This window comes from Beta vulgaris, chromosome 3 (genome assembly GCF_026745355.1).
Source record: "Beta vulgaris subsp. vulgaris cultivar EL10 chromosome 3, EL10.2, whole genome shotgun sequence".
NCBI lineage: Eukaryota > Viridiplantae > Streptophyta > Magnoliopsida > Caryophyllales > Amaranthaceae > Beta > Beta vulgaris.
Window position 1 is genome coordinate 11,100,293 of NC_079204.1, and position 20,808 is coordinate 11,121,100.

The window sequence follows — 20,808 nt, forward strand, 5'->3', positions numbered from 1 at the left end:
CCACTACTGCCTACATTGTCTACCTCGGTAAAAATGCCATCTCATGGACCTCCCGCAAGCAACGCACTCGAGCTCGCTCGTCTACCGAGGCCGAATACCGTGCCGTTGCCAACACTACCGCTGAACTTCTATGGGTCACTAATCTTCTTGTTGAGCTGGGTCACAAAGTTTCTCTTGCTCCCGTCATATACTGCGACAATGCCGGGGCCACTTACGTCAGTGCTAACCCCGTTTTCCACTCTAAAATGAAGCACCTGGGTCTTGACTACCACTTTGTGCGTGAAAATGTGCAGTCCGGTCTCCTACGGGTTGCTTACATTTCCACTCGGGACCAGCTCGCTGATGCGCTTACAAAGCCCTTGCCCCGCATCACACATTCTACCTTGATTCATCAAATTGGCCTTGCTGTATGGCCACCCAATTTGCGGGGGCGTGATAAGGATAGAATAAGTCCTTGAACTTATCTTATTCCTTTTGTTATCTTTTGTAACTACTTCGTAGGATATTCCTCTGTATAGTTATTTTTCCTTCCTTCTAGGAATTGTTGTAACCACTTACAGTAGCTTACACTATTTATATTGCATGTATATGCTCTCTTCAAGATATACGAAAAATATATTCTTTATCTCTTCTCTACATATGGTGTGTACAATAGGTATTGACAAAACTTGGAGAGACATCGACTGTCAAGGCATTACTATGATGAGGAGTCGCATTAATGACACATAAATGAGTCAACCCTTCTCTAGTAGCAGTACTAATAATGCACATCCGTATATCGATTGGCTTCAGAAAGATCTCGAATATGGTTTCACCTTGGATGTCGATGCTGAAACCATGTATCACCCAACAATCTCTAGGTCCGTCGTTGTGGAACGTCATTGAGCACTTTAAACTAATCAAGTGCAAGTGCATGTGGGAATGAGGAGATTCAATAATGAAGCACAAATGTTGTATAATTAATTAATTAGTAAGTAACCAAGGATGTCTTGGCCTAGTGGTTAAGATTGAGGTGCTGTGAACAATAGGTCACAGGTTCAAATCCCCCCATTTGCTGTATAAGGGATGTAGACTTGATTGACATCATCATTTAGTTTGTAAGTTACTTGTACTTATCTTCCCCTTTGCTGTTCGAACTCAACAATTCAATGTATTGTATGTGGGAATGGAGTTTTGATTGACATCTTGATTTATTTTACTCTTTTTTTTAAAAAAGTTTCCCATTTGCTAAGAAATTTGATTTTAAGGTTTGGTTTTTTCAATTTGTTTGTGGAGTTTTTTAGGGTTTGGATTTTGTTAGCCCATATGGCATATGGTCATATTCATATATTGGATAAATACGACCCTAACTCCGTGTGTGAGAATTTGGGCTAATCCTAAAGTCCAGATTTGTTATTATGTTAATGAGAGGAGATGGTATGTACATGACTCCATTGGTTTTTTAAATTGAGAAGGTATTGGGTCAGATGCGTCCGACCATAATATTTGGTCGGACGATTTTCAGTTGGTTTTAATTTTTTTCAGTTGGTTTCAAAATTTTTTTTAGTTGGTTTCAATTTTTTTTCAGAAGACCAAATGAAAGAAAAACAACACAAGTTGAAAGAATTTACACACCAACTGAAAGAACACAGAAGACCAAGGCTCCGTTTGGTAAGGCGTAAAACATTTTCAGTGTAAAAAGATTTTCATGGAAAATAATTCACAATGGAAAAACACAATTCCAAAATTAGTTTTCCGTTGTTTGGTTCGATGTAAGAAAAATGATGAAGTGAAAGGAAAATGAAAGGGAAAGTAAGGAGGTAGTGAGAGGAGTGTACAAGAGAGATAAGGAAAATAATTTTCCCTTCATTTTGAAAGGAAAATGGTTTTTCATCATCGGGAGAGTAATTTTACCCAAAGGGGAAATGATTTTACACTCTTTTGCCAACCAAACAATGTAAAACTGAAAATAGAGGAAAACAATTTTCCGGAAAAACGTTTTACGCCCTACCAAACAGAGCCCAAATGAAAGAAAAACAACACAAGCTGAAAGAATTTAAACACCAACTGAAAGAACACAGAAGACCAAATGAAAGAAAAACAACACAAGATGAAAGAATTTACACACCAACTGAAAGAACACAGAAGACCAAATGAAAGAAAAACAACACAAGCTGAAAGAATTTAAACACCAACTGTAGAGGTGATCATGGGCCGGGCCGCGGCCAAAAAAATTTGCCCATTGGCCGGGCCGGGCCGGGCCTAAATTCGGGCCGAATTTTTGTGTCCAAAGCCCGCTATTTCGGGCCGGGCTTAGCGGGCTTTTGCGGGCCAAAACGGGCCGGGCCAAAAAATAGACTAAAAAGTCGTTTTTAGCTTGCCCAAAGCCCGCCCAAAAAAAAAAAAAAAAGACCGGGCCGGGCCCGCGGGCCGAAAAATTCTGCCCAAAACCCGGCCCAAAAACGGGCCGGGCCAGCGGGCCGGGCCAAAATGATCACCTCTAACCAACTGAAAGAACACAGAAGACTAAATGAAAGAAAATCATATCACAGGAAGGAAATCATCTTCTTCTTCTTCTGATTACTCATTCTCTCTCTCTTCTCCTTCCAAAAATTGCAAAAAACACACACCAATTTCATACGTTTAATAATGGAGAGAAAGTAACTTACATGTTTAGAGATAAAACCCAAGATTGCAAATTTCACAGCAAAAACCTTATTAGAACCCACAAAAAGAAAGAAGATGAAATTTTTAAAAGAAGATTTAAAAAGGGACAAAAAAAAACTGGAATTTAGAGGCTATAGTATTGAAGAAATTTCCTGTAAATGTAATCTATTAGATGTAAATCTTAAGAATAATAAGAGACGACAACAAAAGAGGAAATGAAGATGGAGAGAGATTATTTTATGCAATATTCGGTCTACAATGGAATTTAAAGAAGGGGAGGGGGGATTCGAACCTCTGACCTATCGTTCACAGCACCTCAATCTTAACCACTAGGCCAAGACATCCTTGGTTTTTTACCCCGTTAGGAATAGTGAATTAAACTATCCTTCCTCAGTGGTTCGGCCCTTATTACTCGATTATACTAGTTAGATAATCATCAAAATATTTATGAAATTTTGCCAAGAAAAGGACACTTGTTAATTTCTAGTTATGAATCTTCCCTAAAAAAAATTAAACAAAAGTCAATGGTTAACAACTCAACCATATGTAGAAAAACACTTATAATTTTGATTTTTAGTTTTTTTTTTCCAAAAAAAAAGAGCAATAACAACTTTAGTTAGAAGTTTCTTTTTTGAAATACATATAAGATTCATCAACATTATTTATTCTAAACAATACAATCCTTAAAAACAATATTAAAAAAGGAATAAATAAATTTTCAAAAAAAAAAGAGATTATAAACCCTTAATCTAAAAGTTAACTCCAATAGTTAAAACAAACTTTAAACCTTCAAAAATAAATTGTGATAAACACATCTCATTATTTGTGATAAACTTGAAACTGAAACGATTCAACTCACATATCTACCAACAACCAGGGCCGCCGCAAGCATTTTGGAGGTCCTGTGTTCAAATTAATATAAGGCATTTAGACCTCCCAAAGTAATAGTGCATTCTCTTCATTCTACAACTTATAAGATTTGATTTGTACTGATATGATCTAATCTTACGAGATCCTTATAGAATCTTTTGAGATTGCAATGAATTTGGGATGAAGAGAGTTATATGATTCCGAATAAGTTGAAAAGAACAACCCCTAAATGCCAAATATATTTTTCTTTGTTCATTACTTTGTGTAAAATATTATTATGCATTTTAAAATAATATATACATACAAGTATCCCATAATCTCACAATATCTAAAAATCATAAATCTCTTAGATTATATGAGTTAAGCACAATATCAACCTTAAAAAAGTTATACAAGAAGATTAGACGATCTTAATCAATTAGACTGAGCTAAAGCTTGTAATATTTGAGTATGTATATATGTGTTCAATTGTTAGGAGATACTACCTTTGTCTCATAATAACTTAATAAGTGCCGCATTTTGACAAAAATTGTGAGAGCTTTTTGGTCAAAATTGGGAATTTATTTTGGAAAGGAGGGAGGGAGCAACATGTATCAGAAAATATGAAAGAACAAAACAAATTTATTTTCATTTTTTTTATTTTTCTTAGTAATGTAAATAATTTGATTGTACACAGGAGCACATTATTCAATTTCTTAAAAACTCTAAACCAATCAAACATTCCAATAATAGAAGGATTAATTTAAAAGTGAGAATTTAAGACAATTGTGGACATATGGGCAAAAGGATTTGTTTTAAAATACTTTGTACTAGCTTTTTAGGCACGCTTTGCGTGCTATTACATTTTTTTCCATTGATGAGTTGTTCTCAATTGCGAAAAGCCTAGCGTTATTCTTACTTAACGTCTGCGTATTAAATAACATCTTTTTATTGTAGTATAAGATAAAAAAAAGATTAGCAATAATTCAATATATTTGTCCACCTAAAATTATATTAGTGATAATTATTTATTATATTTCATATAATGTTGCAAGTATATTAGAAATTTGGTCTTTTCACCATATCATATTGCAAGAATATTAAGAATTTCTTATATTTTTCCATATATAATAACTACTAATAAAGTGGAGTAGTTATTATTTTTTTTTTTTATGGGTGTTTGTTGGTGCTACACATCATTAACATAGTGCTTTGTTTTGTTTTTCTTAAAAATCTTTTAATTTTCTTGATCAAATTAAATTAAAGAATTTGATTTGACCTTTTTACCCTTGCTAATTCTATTTAGTTACTTATGTTATATTTTTTTTTTAAAGAGAAATTTCATTAATTGAAGGCCAAACGACATCAATAATAGGTATTAAAGGAAAACAAGATACAATTAAACAAGACTAAATCAAATTTGTCTTCGAAAAAACTACAATGAACCAGATCGAACAATACAGCACAACCCTCTTGTATTTGCTGAATCAAGCAGCTATTGATGAGGAAGTCTATCATTCTTATATAGTTTGGGAAGAATATTCTTGATCGAGTCATGTTGACCGCATCCGAGATTCCAATACCTTCATGTTGAGTCTCGAACTTCAACCAATGAGAATAATTTCTCATACCTAAAAACAAAAGAACCATACTCACAACTCCCATAGGGGAGAAGGAGATTTCCAAAACGGAAACTAAAAACCCCATAACAGGGTTTGAGAAAATCTCATAAAGAGAGACTAATTTATTGAACAAAACAAGAAAATGAATTAAAATCTGAAAATAAAAAGGGAAAAAGGGGCTTACCATGGACGAAAACATCCATGGCAGCCCCTAATTGATGAAGAAGGGGTAGAGGAGGCTAGGGTTTGAGAGAGAGAAAAAGAGAGGGGGGGCTAAGTTACTTATGTTATATAATAGAGAGATGAATAGTTGATTTGGTAATCTAAAACGGAAAAGCTATTTAGTTGACAAAGACAAAGATATAACTAGTCCACATTTTATAATTAGTGCTCCTATAGGCTACAAGCTACATTACTTTGCTAATTGTAGCCCCTCATGAGGTGAGTCTTGTGCTTCACTAGCCTTGCCAAGTGTCAAGTGCCAACAACATCCCATAATAGTAATAGTAATAGTAATAGCTGATGTACTGAGCAAACTAGGATCAGTCAGGGTTTGTTAGAGAATGTGGACCAATCAGAAAATACCCGGCAGACCCGTTTATGAGATTTTGTAGCATAAGGGCGAATCTACATGTTAGGGCCCTAATTAAGTCCAAGTTTTTTGAATTTTGATTTTTGGTCCAGACCGAAAAATAAATAGTGGTTTGGTCCGCATTTTTTTAAATGTTGATTTTCCTTCCGAATCGTGAATAATTTTCTTTTTTGTCTTTTATATAACTTCTATAGAAAATTTAATTTTACAATAATAGCTATTAACGACACGTGGTCCGGAAGTAATAGTTGCCACATCCCAAACCACATTCCCTTCCCCTTTTAGGGGATGCACGACAAGTGTAGACCTCGTATCCTTTGCTGACCATTTGTGTTTGGGCCATGAACTACCGTCCTCATCAGATCAAGAGGGCTTTCTATGTGAGTTGGACCTATTAACTATGAACGTTAGTCCTACTGTCTTGGGGATTGGAGACCAGGTGTGTTTCCTGCATTTTGAAAAAATGCAATACGGTGTTCTTGGGTGTGTTTTCATGGTTGGTGAGGGAAGTGAAAAATTTATGTACTCAATGGAGGCAAAAGAAGATCCCACTAAAGAGGGGCGCAAGTGCGGACTAACCTGGCAAGGGTTAGTCCGCCACATCTCAGAGATGGAAGATGCCAATGCAAGCATGGACGGGTGGTTCTCCATCCTAAACATTGCTAAGTTTTTTTCTTAGCTAGGTTCGCCGCCATTGAGTGTCAAAATTTGGGAGTGGACTAGTGCTCGCGGGAAAGAAGAATCCTAAGGCTGCTGCTGATGCTGATGTTGGTGGTGGCAGTGGTGATGTTGATGGTGGTGGTGAGTGATTATCAGCGTGATTCTATTAGTATTGGCTTATATATTTTATGACTTAGGTTCTATTACTATTTTATGGCTTATGGAATGACTTATATGTTCTATGACTTCGATTCTATTACTATTTTATGGCTTATGGAATATCTTTATGAGTATCTTTATGACATATGGAATGACTCTTATTAAATGTCAATGTTGGTGCATAACTTGGAATTGGAGAGAGTAGGACGGGTGACTTTGAATAATTAAGGCTAAAGAATCGGTTTGGGATTCCATATATCTTGTTGCCACTCCACTCAACTAATATAACAAGAAGATTTATTTTACTAACAAGAAGATCTTATTTTTGCTAGTTATTAAGTAATGATAAACAATTTTCACTAAGAAAGCTTTAATCACACGTTTATTAGGCTAAGAAAATGGTGTGAATTGACTCCTAAACCAGCTATATCTAAAATTTAATCATAATCCTACTTTTAACCCTAAATTGTATCTTATAACAATCCTAGTTTGACGTAGGAAGGTTAGCAGATAAGTTCGACGAAGAAGTTCGTCAAAATAGTCGGGGATGATTTCTACTAGTCAGGCCTCCGGAGGCCGATTGCTTATTGTAATACCTTTCTAGAAGCGAAACGGGCTAACGAGTCAAACTCACCGCTATGCTGTGACCTATAGGCCTCTTAAGCCATTCGAGTTCGTTTAGGGCCCGAAAACATCATTTTAATTATTTTCGGATTTTACTATTTCCTTATTTTCGTATTAGTGTTTTATTTTAAGTATTTAAACATTATTAAGTCATTATGGGGAGACAGTTTTTCATCTTTAACTAGTTATTAGGCCCGGGCTACGCCCCGGGTAAGAAAAAAATTTATTTATTAATATAATACTTTATGATAATAACAATAAACACAACTTAGCCTAGTGGTTAAGACTTTGGTATATGTACTTCAGGTCTCGTGATCAAACCTTATACTACACAATTTCTAAATTTTTTTTATTGTACATAGATTACATGAACTAAAACTCCCTAGGGGTAGTATTATAGTGGTCAACACTGCTCTTCAAATGGTATCATGCATACATAATTAATTTTAATGAACATGCAATTTTATTTATTTTTAAGGATGCAAGGGATATGTTTAATAACATTAACTGTGGAAACAGGGGTCACCAAGAGAAGTTAGATGAGATGGTGATTCTTTGAAAACCCTTACATAAGGTCAGGGGTTCGAGCCCAAGCTTTAGCATATTTATTTTTAAAATAATGACCACTTGACTTTGTTGGTTAACAGACACGTGGCGAAATTCTGGTGGCAGGAGGAGGGTGCCACGTGGCGCATCGACGTTGTTACGCACGCCTTTTAATATATTAGTATAGATAATATTTCAGAGTTTTTACTCTTTTCTAGTGGATTTCTGATTTTCTACAGATTTATCGCTTGTAAATCTGTTTGTTCTTGATCGAGATTAGCGCTTGCTTTTCTTTGAGTTGTCCGACTGCGTCATAGTCCTACCATTATTCCAACTCCTATGTACGAAATATAATTTGAATTGAACATTATTATATTAATAAGTGTCATGAATGTTTGTAAATGGTAAGTACTTGAAGTTATATTATACTCTAACTATTTTGTATTTGCTTATGAATAATTAGTCAAATATTGCAGGAGTTGATTCTTCAAATAGAATTAATAAGTTTTTAACTAAATAAGAGCAAAAAGTTAGTAAAATTAAAATTTTGTACCCGTGTGTCATGTGAGAATAATATTATGATACTATATCCATATCCATACCTATTAAAAAGTGAGAAGTTATGTTACTGTAGCTTAATAACAGTGTGCAAACCGTTTTGCCCTTGCAACTTTCTTGAAATTACATCCTTGCCCTTCGTCCTATTTTTCCACGTTTTGCTTTCTCTCTCTGTCTTTCTGTCTTCTTTCTCTTCTCTTTTGCCACTACTACTATGTTTCCTCTCTCTCCTTCCTTTCTCTATCCTTTTCAATTTTGCTTCTCTATAATGATCAGACACCATTGTTCCCGGCGAAAAGAAAGAAAAAAAGGGTTGAGTTTGTGTGAAACTTCCGATGATCTGCCGGCCCATCTCCCTCCTTTTTCAGCAGCGGCTTTCGATTATTGGCTTTAAGGGTTAGTCAATTTTATCTCTAATCTTTAGTTTCCATGAAAATTCAATTCTTTTAGTTAGATTATGGGTTTATTTGCTATTTGTTTTAGATCTTGTGATACTTTTTCGAATTTGCTAGAATTAAGATCGAATTTGCTAGAATTAAGATACCTTTTAGCACAATAATAATGCTGAACTTCTATACATCGCCCATTATTTACTAAAATCACCCAAATTTACACACAAATAGACTATACTACCCTTATTTATGTTTTCTGATTTTTTTACCCTCTTCTCTCTCACTTATCTACTTTCCCATTTTTTCCTTCACATTTCATCTTCTTCCTTCACTCTTCCATCAATTCAATCAGCTTGTAAAAAAATGTCTGGGGAAAATCCAAACAAGAAGAAAAAAAATTATCCTTCGTCATGCAACAAAAATTGCACTTGCAAGGGCTGCAGAGGCAAGACGACATCGAGAGGAGGCGGAAGCGGCGGCTTTGGTGGCGGAGCTTGCGGCAGCAAAGGAAATTGACGCCGAGGAACCGGCAGCGTCATCTCAGGTAATTTTTTTTTTACACAAATTTCAAGCCAATGTTTGCCCAGGACGATCTCCCATGGAAGGATCGTTTGTCCAGGACGAGGATCGTCTGTCCAGGACGATCCTTCCAAGGGGCGATCGTTTGCCCAGGATGATCCTCCCATGGAAGTATCGTCCTGGACAGATGATCCTTCCAAGGGAGGATCGTCCTGGGCAAACGATCGCCCCTTGGAAGGATCGTCCTGGACAGACGATTCCATGGGCGTGATTTTTTAGGTTATATTTTTTTTTTTGACGGTTAGGTTATGTTATTTTTATTATTAATATTGTTATTATTATTATTATTATTATTATTGTTATTATTATTATTATTGTTGTTATTATTATTATATTTATTATCATTATTGTTATTATTATTAGTATTGTTATTATTATTACTATTATATTTATATTTATTATTATTATATTTATATTTATTATTATTATTATTATGGTTAATAATTTTGTTGTTGTTGTTATTTTTATAATTATTATTATTATTGTTATTATATTGTTATTATTATTATTATTGAAATATTTTATTAAAGTAATTGTTGGTGAAATAGCCATCTGGGTTTCAACAATTTGCTGGTAAGACGCTTCCCGGATTTCGAGTTGCGCAGTACGAGGATTCAGGACCGCGTCATCCGCATTCACGTGGTGTTTCCGCTTCCGTTAGAAGGACGCGGATGAACCTGACTGAGCCGCGACGTCAGCTTTAGTTACACGATGAGGGTGTTGGTGCGTCGTACGATGCAATGGAGCATCATGATGTAGATGAGGGGGGGGGGATGTTCTTTACGGTAATGATGTTCACGAGTCAGTTTTGCAGGAGTTTGAGAGAGATCTAGACCCTACAATTGATGATCGTTGGAATGTTCGTAAGGGTAGGGGTGGGCGATTTATTCGGGGAGAGGGGAGTTCATCGACTGTTGAGAGTCGAAAGGGAAAGGGGAAAGATGTTGATGACCTTAGCTGGAAGGTCACAGGTCCAGTTGCAGGAGGACCTACGATTGGGTCAGTTATCCCTAGTTTTGGTGGACACGTAGCTATGGAGATTTGGGAAGGGGGGGGGGGGGGTAGAATTCCCCTGAAGTGTCAGACCCGAGAGAGGATTTGTGCACGTTTGAGGACATGGGTTAGGACATTGCCTCCACCGATACAGGCTCATCTTCGTAGGACGTATCTGTACCATATCCCTTTTACTATGTTCACACACATTGATGCACCCTTGATTTCAGCATTTGTCGAGCGGTGGCAACCCGATACGAGTTCTTTTCACCTAGCGTTTGGGGAGATGACGATCATGATGCATGATGTAGTGCATATATTGCATCTTCCAGTTGAGGGGTGTTTGGTTCATGACACCACTTCATCTGGTGCTCTTAGGGGTTTGGTTGCTGACTTGATCGGTAGGACAGTTGCAGACCTTGGGAGTCCATTTTGGGATAATGGTGCTATTAGTGCACAGGGGGTTGCTGAGATTCTGTCAAAAGAGCCACCTGCTCCATTGGAGACACAGCTGACGGGCATTATATGGTTGATTTTAGGGTGTTGTTTGTTCACAGATAAGAGTGGATCGAGATTGAGACCATTTGACCTTGTTGAGGCTAGTTCTCCAGATAGCATTCACACGTTCTCCTGGGGGTCGGCTACACTTGCGTACTTGTATCGTCAGTTGTATCAAGCCAGCCTTCAATATGCTCTTGGATGGTCAGTGGAAGTCTATGAAAGTATGGAAAACGTTCCATATCGAATCTCCATCGTGCAAAGTTAGTACAAATCAATTTAATTAAATGTGTCCAATTATACAAAACAAACAATTAAAGTAAATAGATATACGTATAATTACCAGTGGCCGCAGAAGATTTGCCACTACTCGTAGACTTGCCCATAACGTGCTCAAACCCACTTTTGTTCCATCGCAAGCCCTTGTTCAACTTTCCCCGACCTTTACTCGTCGTATTAACTTCTGGCTCCTCAAATGAACGACGGTCGGGGTACAATTCAAGTTGGAGTACCTGAGAAACAGACCTCATGATTGCGGGATCCCTTGCCTGTACCTTGGTCACTAATGACATGAAGAACTGACGGTCCTGATCGCGCTCAGATAATATCTTAGCTGAATCTGTACCATCACCAATGGCTAGTCTGTACCAAAATGGATCAACCTCCTGACAGTATAGGAGACGCCCGTTCTGCACGGCGAAGAAGGTGTAACAAGCACACGGAATACCATGTGTATTATGAATTACACATCCGCATCTACTCCAATCCCCATCATAGCCCTTGATTCTACCAAACTCATCCTGAATCAGCTCCAAACAGTACTGAGAGCAAACACCGTTCAAGGCGCTATATGGTAGTATGTCAAACTCAGTCCCATGACTACGATGGGAGGCTTCCAAGGAGTTTCTGATCTCCATCAACTGTCCGGCAATAAAAGAATCGATCTGCATAAATAATGTGTCGATTGCTTCGGTTGGAGTAGCAATCCACTCCTTGAAAGCCGAATGTGAACTCTCGCATCTGTTGTTGGTTGTGTTGCCAAAGTGTCGTACTCGATCCGTCCAACATTGCACAAACTTCTCCTTGTGCACAAGCCAAGTTCCGTTGATATAGGTAGGAAAATCAATGGATGTGTTTTTGCCAAGTTCACCCCACTGATCCATCATATTGGCTACATTTTTCTCATACTCATCCTCTGTTTTTGACTTCATAACCCTAGCCCAATCCCCTCGGCCGAACATAATCCCGATCTGCTTATCCCACCACACTTCCTCACTACCCATGCCTCTACATCATTGTTAATATGCCACGTGCAAAGTAGATGCGCAGATGTGGAAAAAACGTCTGAGATATATTTGCATAAAGCCAGATCTCGATCACTCACAATGGCATTTGGCGCCACACAGCCAATGAGGTTTTTCAGTGCCGACAACATCCAGCGGTAACTCTCAGCATCCTCATGTTGCAGCAAAGCCCATGCAACAAGAAAATTCTTGTTGGTTGGTGTGACACCAACAATCTCTACCAAAGGATACAAGTACTTGTTTGTCTTGTACGTTGCATCAATGTGAAGCACATGCGGATATGCATGTACGGACTAAGTTCACGGACATCGGGTGTGCAATGAATGTATGTGTCACCCTACCCATCTCGTCCGAATCAAGCCAAAACAGATAATTGCTTTGAACAGCCTGATGAAGAAACTCCTGAGCTGCATTTCTGCCTTCTGATCTCTCTCTTCTTAACAAATCTTTACAATTATAAATGTGCCTCATATTAGGCTTCACTGACGGAAAAATGCACTTGTAATGGCTTTCATGATGTGTCGTGGTTTCACATGGGTTGCAGTTAGTTCTCCAACTAACTTCTTCGCACCGGGACTGAGACCGCTAATCTGTCGATGACCCTCTGGGTATAACATCATTGGGTGATTATGAAACCCATGTTCTACCTTAGTCTTGACAACCCAATACGAATAGTTTTTCATCGGGACAAGAAACAACCGAAATGGACAACCACATGCTTTTCTTTTCGTTTTTCTCCTGATTGCTGAACTGAAATCACGAAGTTCTTTTTTCTTACCACGTTCACAATCTAGATATTGACAATTCTTTTTGTGACTGGTTATCGCAAAAAAAAAAACGAATTCAAGAGCAATCTTTCTACACCATTCGATAGCATCATCACGATTATTAAATTGAGGACAATTGTCGAAATATCGATTATAATTAATCTCATTATTAACAAGCTCCTGAAAAAAAAACAAATAAATTATTGTTAATTAAAAAAAAATTAAAATATTCAAACCAAATAAAAAATTCAGAATATTCCAAACAAATATAAAAAATAGAATATTGAACATTTAATAATTCATTAGGTTAAATGTTCCCTCCCAGCTTTTTCCTCATAAAAAATTAGGTTTGGCGTTGCCCAGAACCAACGTCCGGCCAGGACGTTGGACCCATGGGTCGAACGTTTGGCCAGGACGTTCAACCCATGGGCCCAACGTCTGGCCAGGACGTTATGTCCATGGGTCGAACGTTTGGCCTGAACGTTCGCCCTATGGATTAAACGTCCTGGCCAGACGTTTGATCCATAAGGCGATCGTTCTGGCTACACGTTCGTTGTTTTCGAAGCGAAAAAAAAATACCTGAGCCGAAGACGACATTATTTATGTATTAATTAATGGTGCTCGCCTAGTGGGAGATCGTTAATTTCAATGACTGTCGGTGAGTGCCGCAAATTTTAGAGTTAATTTCAATGAATGTCGGTGAGTGCCGCCGGTAATTTTAGAGTTTGGAGAGAAGTGAAAGTTAAATTTTGCAATACAGTAAAAATTTGGAAGATATAGTAAAATAATATTGGTTAAAACACATAAGGACATAATCGTCCATTCATACATAAATTTGGGCGATTTTAAGGAAATAATGGGTGATGTTTAACAAACCCCTAATAATGTGATGGAGTTGTATTTACCCATCGTGAGAATAATCGTTTTTAAGAAATAGCCTAAGTTACACTTCCGTTTTTAAGAATGTGATTTTTTTTTTGTGTAGAAATTTTAAATAAGCAGATGCGACTCTTCTATGCCAATATTAAGAATTTTTTTATTGATATATTTAACTGTCTAACTTAATTTGTGTCTAATTCTCTTTTTTCCCAATAACAATAATAGATACTCACACTTTATTTTTGGTAGCGATATGCCCCTTGCTTTCATGTACTAAGAAGTTAGAACAATATAATAAATACTTCTTGATTGCAAGCAACCTGAAATTTGTCAATACTGTTGGATAAGTGTAGTTATTAAAATGATGTATACTAAAAACATATATGGTCGAAATATGTAAAAAGCATGTAAAAGAATCAAAGCATCACATTCATCACTCTCACCTTTATTTTCTAATTACTTAAAGGTCAGTAGGTCACACCTGATTATGTAGATAATCACGGATATATATAGACATTAATAAAGAATATTGGATAACTTTAGGTTTCGTGCTGTAATTTATGCTAATAATATTTCTTATCTGCAGGAGTGTCGAATGCAGCAAAGGATTTATGTTATTTCTCATGTGGAACAAGCAATTAGGTAGTTTTTTTTGTTCTTCTATTGTATTTTTCTTTGCTTGGCCTGTATGTACATTTGACCATGGTAATACCCTTCTATCCTCATATTAAAAACTATAGAACGGAAAAGAACTACATGTTGTGGAAGTGTAAAAAAAAAAAAGAGGGGTTTTGAAACTATATTTTTTGCTCAGGGGCTATTCTTGTTCTCTTTATACAATCATTTGTTTAAATGAAGGAGTTGCTTAATATCTTATCTTGTTGTCGGCATGAGATTAGAATGAGATAGCAACGAAGATATATTGGTTGCTGGATTGAGCCATGTTTCAAGTACTCCTTTGAGAACAATCACCTTGCTTTCATAATAAGATTTTGATTATTAATATTATTTATTTATAACCATCATTTAAAAATATCCAAAATACTATTATTATTATTCATTATTATTACTTATCATTATAATTATTATAATATTCATATTATTATTGTTTAAATATTATTTATATATTTATTATTACATTCAATTTAATTCAATTTAATTTAGTTCAATTCAATTCAGTTTAACTGTTTTATGCCGAAGAGAACAGGCCCTAAATACTACCTTTGAGGCCCATGCATAATGCACGGACTTTATTTTTATGTTTTATACATTAGTGAATATAATTTGTTTATAGAATTTTGAATATTGAAAGTATTATACAATAATTCATCTAATAATTTCTTTTAAAAAATCTTATATTTTCAATAATTTATAACAGTTACTATATAATAATTATAGAAACTAATCCATTTCTATAATTTTTATATAGTAACTGTTATATATATATTTCGCATATTTAAAAGAAAGTTAAAAGGGAGAAAATTCATAATTGAGTCATTGGGTGATCAAAATAAATAAAAATAGAAAAGGAGGTAAATGGTTTAGATAGGGAAGTAAAAGGTAATGCAGAAGGTGAGAGAGTTTCATAGAATTTGAAAAGTTAAAAAATGGAAAATCATTGTAATTTGAAAAAAAAACAATTAAAGGTTTATATTTATAATTGTTATGAAATATAATATGGATGCCCATTATACCCCCGTTAATATATCCGAGATATTCTAGGGTTTTGTTCTCCAAGTAAAACCCTAACTATTGTATTGTATATATATACCCTGGACTATATGGAATAAGATACAACACGATTCTCTCTCTTCAGTTTATTTACAACACGTTATCAGCACCAAACCCTAGCCGACTGAGCAAACAAGAAACCAAGGAAATCATCTGTCATTGAGGTTTGCAACCCAATTTCGACTTTTGTGAATGCAAGGTAACACACCCTATGCTTCGTGATATTTCTTTGAATTTTTTTTTTCTTCGCTTCAAAACAAAACAAAGTGAATTCCCACCATAGTTTGATGCTTGATGATTATTCATATTGATCTGCAGCAACAACATATATTTTTGTATTTTTCGTCTTTTTGTGGTTAAAGTTTGATTGCCTTTTTGCTTGTTACTGCCATATGTTTGCCATATGATTGCCTTTGCTTGTTACTGCAATATGTTCCAGAATTCAATTAAGCAACAACGTATTTTTTTTTATTTTTTTTTAATGTAAAATCATCATAGATACAAAAGAGTGATTGATTGCCTTTGCTTGTTACTGCTTTTACGTGAAAGAGCAGTCTAAGTAACTTGACAACCTCCAACTTGGACTTATATGTTTCTGATGTTTCCAGATTGTTGATTTTTCATATGAGCAGATTTTTGTTTTTTTTTTTTTGCTTGTTTGTTATTAGATTACAACTTGGTGGTATTATATTAGACTTGATTCTCCATATGAAAGCCTCGTCAGTTTGGTTACTATTTGTTTTTTTTTGTTTTATTCCTGCGTCTAAAACATGTATCATATTATACTGGATGTATAGCAATACTATAGGAACAATATTTATTCAAATTATATCCTTACATTCCCTAGTATATGAATTACTTAAATCACAATATTGAATTACAATTTGATATGAAGTCCTAATTTCGCAATATTCACTTGTATATAGTGTACTATGTCGAACCTTACAAAACTTGAATTTGCGGCTCTTGATATTACTGGAAAGAACTATTTGTCTTGGGTGCTAGATGCTGAAATTCACCTAGATGCAAAAGACCTTGGTGATACAATCAAAGAAGGAAATAAAGCAACAAGTCAAAACAAAGCTAAGGCTATGATATTTCTTCGCCACCACCTCCATGAGGGTCTTAAGATTGAGTACTTGACTGTGAAAGATCCACAAGTCCTTTGGAGTAATCTAAAGGAAAGGTATGACCATCAGAAAACTGTAATACTACCCAAAGCTCGTTATGACTGGTTACATTTAAGACTACAAGACTTTAAGTCTGTAAGTGAATATAACTCAGCTATGTTCAGAATTACTTCACAGTTGAAATTATGTGGAGAGAAAATCACTGATGCAGAAATGCTAGAGAAAACATACACTACCTTTCATGCGAATAATGTTGTCCTGCAGACACAATATCGTGAAAAGGAATTTAAGAAATATTCTGAACTTATATCTTGTCTCCTTGTGGCTGAGCAAAATAATGAGCTACTGATGAAAAATCATGAATCCCGTCCAACTGGTTCTGCTCCATTCCCTGAAGCGAATGCGACATCCCATAACGGGAAAGAAAAATATCATGCCAACAATAATATTTCTCATCTGCAGGAGTGTCGAATGCAGCAAAGGATTTATGTTATTTCTCATGTGGAACAAGCAATCAGGTAGTTTTTTTTGTTCTTCTATTGTATTTTTCTTTGCTTGGCCTGTATGTACATTTGACCATGGTAATACCCTTCTATCCTCATATTAAAAACTATAGAACGGAAAAGAACTACATGTTGTGGAAGTGTAAAAAAAAAAGAGGGGTTTTGAAACTATATTTTTTGCTCAGGCGGTATTCTTGTTCTCTTTATACAATCATTTGTTTAAATGAAGGAGTTGCTTAATATCTTATCTTGTTGCGGCATGAGATAGAGTGAGATAGCAACGAAGATATATTGGTTGCTGGATTGAGCCATGTTTCAAGTACTCCTTTGAGAACAATCACCTTGCTTTCATAATAAGATTTTGATTATTAATATTATTTATTTATAACCATCATTTAAAAATATCCAAAATACTATTATTATTATTATTATTTATTATTATTACTTATCATTATAATTATTATAATATTCATATTATTATTGTTTAAATATTATTTATATATTTATTATTACATTCAATTTAATTCAATTTAATTTAATTTAGTTCAATTCAATTTAACTGTTTTATGCCGAAGAGAACAGGCCCTAAATACTAGCTTTAAGGCCCATGCATAATGCACGGACTTTATTTTTATGTTTTATACATTAGTGAATATAATTTGTTTATAGAATTTTGAATATTGAAAGTATTATACAATAATTCATCTAATAATTTCTTTTAAAAAATCTTATATTTTCAATAATTTATAACAGTTACTATATAATAATTATAGAAACTAATCCATTTCTATAATTTTTATATAGTAACTGTTATATATATATTTCGCATATTTAAAAGAAAGTTAAAAGGGAGAAAATTCATAATTGAGTCATTGGGTGATCAAAATAAATAAAAATAGAAAAGGAGGTAAATGGTTTAGATAGGGAAGTAAAAGGTAATGCAGAAGGTGAGAGAGTTTCATAGAATTTGAAAAGTTAAAAAATGGAAAATCATTGTAATTTGAAAAAAAAACAATTAAAGGTTTATATTTATAATTTAATTTTTTAATCTAAACTTTAATTGTCCCCTTTTCTTTGTCGTGAATGAAGCTTGGAATTAGGCATATATGTATGCTGATGTGGCGTTTATTAGTGAGTGTTTATTTATCAATTGAGAAGGCAATTTCAAGGACTTGTAGGAGATAATAGTGCAATAAAAGATGAACAATATAGTTTTTCAAAACAAATAAAAAAAACCACCAAAAAGTTTTTGAATACCAAACATATAATAGTGCACAATCATAAATAAAAGATGAACAATATATTTTTTATCCAAAAAGAAAAAAAAATAGAGTTGAACACCTAATATAAAAATAGTGCACAATCATGAATAAAAGATGAACAATATTATCTATCAAAAAAAAAAATTGACAAAAAGTTGAACACCAAATATAAAAATAGTGCACAATCGTTAACAAAAGATGAATAATATTGAAACATAATTTTTTTTTTTTTGAGAGGAAACGCGAAACCGTTTTATTAAGCTAGATCCATATTGAAACATAATCGAATATGGAATAAAACAAAAATCAACACCAAATATAAAAATAGTGCACAATCGTGAATAAAAGATGAACAATATTGAAACATAATCAATATGGAATTAAACAAAAAATGACAAAAAGTTGAACACCAAATATAAAAATAGTGCACAATCGTGAATAAAAGATCAACAATATTGAAACATAATCAAATATGGAATCATAAAAAAAAATTATAGTAAAATAAATTATACTCATATAAAATTTAATTGAAAAAGAAAAGTCATTTTTACTACTTATTTCTTTACTTTTTCTGTTTCTTGGATATGCTCATTTTTCTCATGCTTGAAGTATAGATGTTCATTAATGGTGCAAAATTAAATGGAGAGTATAAAATGGACAAAAAAACATGTTAATATATTGAATATTGTTAACTGAGGGATACTGCCATCCATACTAATATTAAAAGGCGTTCCTAAACGTGGAACGGTGCCACGTGACACTCTCCCTAAATCATTTTACTCCATGTAATGGACATACAATAAAAAAAAACTAGAAATTGCATAGCATAAGGTTTGATCTCATGACCTCAAGGTTATATATTAAAGTCTTAACCACTAGACCAATTGATATTTAGTGTTATTATTTTAAAGTATAATATTAATAAATGAAAATTCTCCTTACCCGGGGCGTAGCCCGGGCCTAATAACTCGTTTTACAGATTATATCACGCTATTTGTTAGGAAGATATCTTAATTATCTAGCAAAGGATAAAAGTTGTTGAGGATATATTCTTTTAAAAATTAGGATTTTTTTAATCATTAAATAATTTAATTATTTTAAAATATTATTAGCTCTTTTACCTAAAATGAGGTTAGTTTTTATATTTATTTTTATTTTTAATAGGAATAATCATGTTAGTTTTGTTATTAAATAAAATAATAAACATTGTACATTTGTGCAAAACGACGTAGTTTTGCATAAGGAGAATGATGTACACCATACACCATGGTGCATGAGCTACTAATAAGTAATAGAATATCTAGTTTTAATGAATGAAGTTTCTTTACCATATTTGGAAAAAATAGAATTGTTGAATCTTTTTAGTTACACCCCAAAATGGATATTGTTGATTCTTTTCAATTATGGAGGGAGTAGGTTTCACTTCAAATCAAATCACCTTTGCACAATTTAGCGCCTGTTCTTTTCAACTTATTTCAAATCAAATCAGACCAAATCATATCTTCTTAGATCTTATCCCTCTAATAATTTCAGCTCTTATCAGATCAGAACTGTTGAAATAAGTTGAAAAGAACAGGCCCTTAGTTCTTTCAACTTTTCTCTGTTCATTCTACATTGACTTTTTGACCAGAAAATATTGAGGTAGTCTTACGTAACAAAAGTAAGTATTATAATAGATCTTTTCAAGCAAAAAAGTTTTTGATTAAGTTTTTTCCAACAAAATAGCTATTTTAATAGGTCTTTCTTAACAAAAAGTTTATATTTTTGTCTCCTTAGAATTCTACTTTTCAAAACATTTCTTTTTTTTTTTACATACATATACTGACTAGATAATAGATTAGGATTAAGATTTGTATATTTATAACTATAGGATTTTATACTACACCAAGCAACGTCGGTCCAAATCAAACCACAATCAAAGAAGACATCAAGTCCTCACTTAAAGTAACCATCTCTTAAGGATTCAACCCTTCTAATATCTACTACTGCTTGAAATTATTCTTAACAGGTGTACAACAACCTATCAAGTAACAATCTAGCGCCCCAAGTACCTACTACGTCATTATATACCCTTATAAAATGGGAAAAGCAAACAAATTGGAGTCGATAATAAGAGTCCAAGAGTAAAAAGCAACATTATTGTGTCATTAGTATTCATATACTTTGTTTTGTCATTCTAGTTGTATACATGTATTTCTAATCAGTGGCGGAGTCAGCTGTTGTTTCAGTTGGCCACGTGACCAATCATTTATTGGGGAAAAAATTCCTTCCCTCTTTCTTTCAACCTTCCAGCTTTCCTAGTTAAAGAAAAAACTCTAGTATTTTTTAGGTCATAGGTTAACTCGCTTAAAGAAAATTCTTCCACGAGTTCCACCCAACCAAAACTTAAAGAAATTATATATAGTCGAACATGACAAACAATTGGGTTCAGAGGGAAAGGAAACAGGTCGAGTTGCGTAAAGTTGGGTAAACTTGTAGAAAACCAAACAACCTCATCTTATTTTATTACTATGG

The 20,808-nt window shown here is 34.3% G+C and overlaps 2 protein-coding genes across 2 annotated transcripts; one reads left to right on the plus strand and one right to left on the minus strand.

Moving 5' to 3' along the window:
• Nucleotides 1-11,032: 11,032 nt before the first annotated feature.
• Nucleotides 11,033-12,001, minus strand: LOC125495482 (uncharacterized). Its single transcript, XM_048640216.1, has one exon. The coding sequence runs from the start codon at nt 11,999-12,001 to the stop codon at nt 11,033-11,035; it is 969 nt and encodes a 322-aa protein (XP_048496173.1).
• Nucleotides 12,002-15,888: 3,887 nt separating this feature from the next.
• Nucleotides 15,889-17,051, plus strand: LOC125495483 (uncharacterized). Its single transcript, XM_048640217.2, has one exon. It carries the CDS (start codon nt 16,332-16,334, stop codon nt 17,049-17,051), a length of 720 nt encoding a protein of 239 aa, XP_048496174.1. The 5' UTR covers nt 15,889-16,331.
• Nucleotides 17,052-20,808: the final 3,757 nt, after the last annotated feature.